The 2,883-nt window shown below is 49.0% G+C and overlaps 1 protein-coding gene across 1 annotated transcript; it reads right to left on the bottom strand.

Moving 5' to 3' along the window:
* Positions 1–574: 574 nt before the first annotated feature.
* On the bottom strand, positions 575–2,363 carry LOC149810889 (monoacylglycerol lipase-like). Its single transcript, XM_089994094.1, has 3 exons — positions 1,983–2,363; positions 1,399–1,601; positions 575–1,088 (listed from the first exon to the last, which is right to left on the bottom strand). The coding sequence occupies exons 1-3, from the start codon at positions 2,361–2,363 to the stop codon at positions 575–577; spliced, it is 1,098 nt and encodes a 365-aa protein (XP_089850220.1).
* Positions 2,364–2,883: the final 520 nt, after the last annotated feature.

Genomic DNA, 2,883 nt, shown 5'->3' with positions numbered 1-2,883 from the left:
CGATATTAATGAACATGCATTTGGTGATGTGGCAAGTCTGCCACAGGGGAGATATCACTCAACTGCGTGCTTCAAGTCAGATTGATCACAATCCTCTGCTTGACTTGAGAACGTATCATGTCTGACAGTTGCATTCGAGAATGGGGAGTGACCCCAAGCACAATAGCTATGGGACAAGGGTATCTGATAGATGTAGGATTGTTTCACCGTTCCGATCTAGGTGTGGCATTTTCGAACTACATGACCTGTCTTCCTGTTCATCCTTGTCTGGCATAGGGGAGTGTTGAGTTCTAGGTCTCCAGCGACAGACTCTAGTGCCTTTCCAAGGATTCCATGTTTACTCTCACAGAGGTCACAGCCCTTGATATCCTCCGGCTATGCCTGCTGTGAGTTAGATTGTTCCCATGTAACGACATCTCAACAAACATACATCCATATCTAAACATCTAGCATGATGGCACGAATTCGCATCTAAGAACAAAAATACCATGTAATAGCATGAGTAGTAGTGAAGACTATACACAGAGGCCAAAACGGCAAGAAACACTAGCCAATCTTGTGGCCAATCGCCGCATTATGCAGCGGATGTGATGGCCTCATCAACACTTTCACACCCATCGCACGAAAATCTTCGCTTTGCAGCATTTGTATGCAACAGCTCGCGTTGGTCACGAGCGTGGTGTACTGCCAGCAAAAACTCCGAGATGGCGGTGCTCATCCACTGCCGTCGCCACCCCTTGACCCAGCCGAGATGTCCGCCATGGGACGTCAAAACAGAGATGATGTTAGAATTATCGGCCGCAAACTGATCTCCCATCTTGCTCAGATTGACATCAATCAGGGGGTCATCCAGTGCGTTCAAACATAGTAAGGGGATCGCGACCCCATTCACTACGCTAATGCAGGACGAATCCTTGTAGTACGACTCCACGTCTTTGAATTTGTACAGCTTTGCTGTGACAGCGTGGTCGAGTTGACGGATTGTCTTGGCTTTCTTCACGTCCTGCTTCTGCACTTGCTGAGGCGCGTGCGTCTCGATCTCTGTTTCGCATGACTCAAACATCTTCAGCAAATTCATCGTAATCATCCTGCAAACCAACCAACGACTTCGGAGAACTACCAGCGCATGAAATGTCCTTCCATCACTCCAAATCACGAATATTTGAATCAACAGGACACCGCAAGAAAGCGCTACCTCCTCAGATGTAAATGCATGCTGAATCCTCATGTTGTTGTTCATTCGATGACACGATAAAATGAACAAAGGCCTGGAAACGGCAATGCGAGGAAAGAGGAACCAGACATCTTGCACAAACTGATGCATAAGCTCATGTATGTCATTCATCTCAGTCTGAACGTTCACACAAACCCGAGACAACGTCTCTTTGGAGCACTTACCGTTCCAGCAGAGGGGCCCGACGTTCGATGTATTGCACCCCGTGGGAAAGGTCATAGCCGTTGGCAATGGACACAGCCCCATCCAACTGGCACTGCTCTCCCATCTCTCCCAAGTACCGCACCAGGCAATTGCTACCCGCTGAGTAACCCGCTGCATAGTACCCTCGGGAGTGAGGCCGTCGCCGTCGCACTTCCGACATGACCTGCGCGGTTGGCAAAACTTTTGAATCAAGCAAGCTCCTCTTCGGCTCCAATAAAAAAAAAGTAGTTGAAATAGACCGTAACCACAAAGGAGTGCAGTTGCATTTGTGAACGTTTAACATTGTGGTTGCTCTTCTACAGCTTTGAATGTCAGAATTCACCTGCCTCCCGATAATCTAACATTGCTCTGCATTTCACTTGAAGCTTCAAGCGATTACGCCTTCCAATTTCTCAGGAGTCACTTCAGCTCAATGTATTGAAGCTTTCAGGCAAGTTGTGCCATGTAAGTACTACATGACAAAATCCTCATGGACCATCTATCCCATGTACCTGACTCTTGTCGATCCAAACCTAGAACCACTGCACATGAGGAAGATGCTCACCTGCACCATGTCGCAGACATCGCAGTACAGCGCCCATGTCTTGGGTGTGGGTGCTTGAGGGGTGATGGATGCCTGCTCATCTAGCTGATTGTCCAAGCGGGTGAACCGCTCGCTGTGGGTTGGTGCAAGCTTGGGCACCTTGCCGTTTGCTAAGTCTTTGGCTTTTGCCACTGCTCGTTGTGCAACCGCATGGCCTCGCCGATTATACACCACCACATGCCAGCCGTGCGCATTCATCGTGGACACTATCCGCCGCACATATCGTTCTTGGCTATTACCAGCTGCAAAACGCACAAACCCGTCAACGTTAGCCCTGCACCGGCAGGCGACCACATTGGCACCATCATTAAGATGGTGTGCGTGCTGCTTGGTCATGGGCATGGTGCACAGGCATCACATTTTTATTCCTTAAGGTGTGAAATCACTCATCACCTGCCTGGCATATGAGATATCGCTTGCTGACAGCAGTTCTTCGTGTATCAATTAACTGGATGATATGACGTTGTAGTTTGTGTCTCTGGATGTTTCGAGGACGGTGTTGTGCGCAAACATATAAATGCCACTGCCTGAGACCATCCATACAGCTGCTCCCGCGTATGCCAATCCAAGATTCTGGACACCCAAAACAAGGCATTGCTAGATGCATACCAATGCCGTGCAGGATGACAAGTGTTGGAACCTCTGAGGCCTGTTCAGGATCCTCACTCCAATCCAGAGCCACCAAGCCCCCATCTTCCATTGCAAGCATCTCGCGATGGTAATGAACCTCAGGTGCAGGGCACATGACTGCCAGATAAAGCTGCAACAGAGCACCCTGTCCCCATACAACCGGCTTGAAATCAAACAATGTCTCGCAATTGCTGAGGACGATCCTGCATGCAACCACAATGTATGTTAGATT

This window comes from Nuphar pumila, unplaced genomic scaffold (assembly GCF_984573655.1).
Source record: "Nuphar pumila unplaced genomic scaffold, dmNupPumi1.hap1.1 HAP1_SCAFFOLD_184, whole genome shotgun sequence".
In the NCBI taxonomy this organism is placed as follows: domain Eukaryota; kingdom Viridiplantae; phylum Streptophyta; class Magnoliopsida; order Nymphaeales; family Nymphaeaceae; genus Nuphar; species Nuphar pumila.
Note: the sequence above shows the minus strand (reverse complement) of the source record. Positions and strands in the feature narration are given on the sequence as shown.

Excerpts from the sequence above, each read along its gene's own strand:
- LOC149810889 (XM_089994094.1), bottom strand. The coding sequence starts at position 2,363 with ATGCCCATGACCAAGCAGCACGCACACCATCTTAATGATGGTGCCAAT. Across the intron at positions 1,602-1,982 it reads ATGTCTGCGACATGGTGCAG|GTCATGTCGGAAGTGCGACG; the intron begins GTGAGCATCTTC and ends CCAACCGCGCAG. Across the intron at positions 1,089-1,398 it reads CGGGCCCCTCTGCTGGAACG|GATGATTACGATGAATTTGC; the intron begins GTAAGTGCTCCA and ends GTTGGTTTGCAG.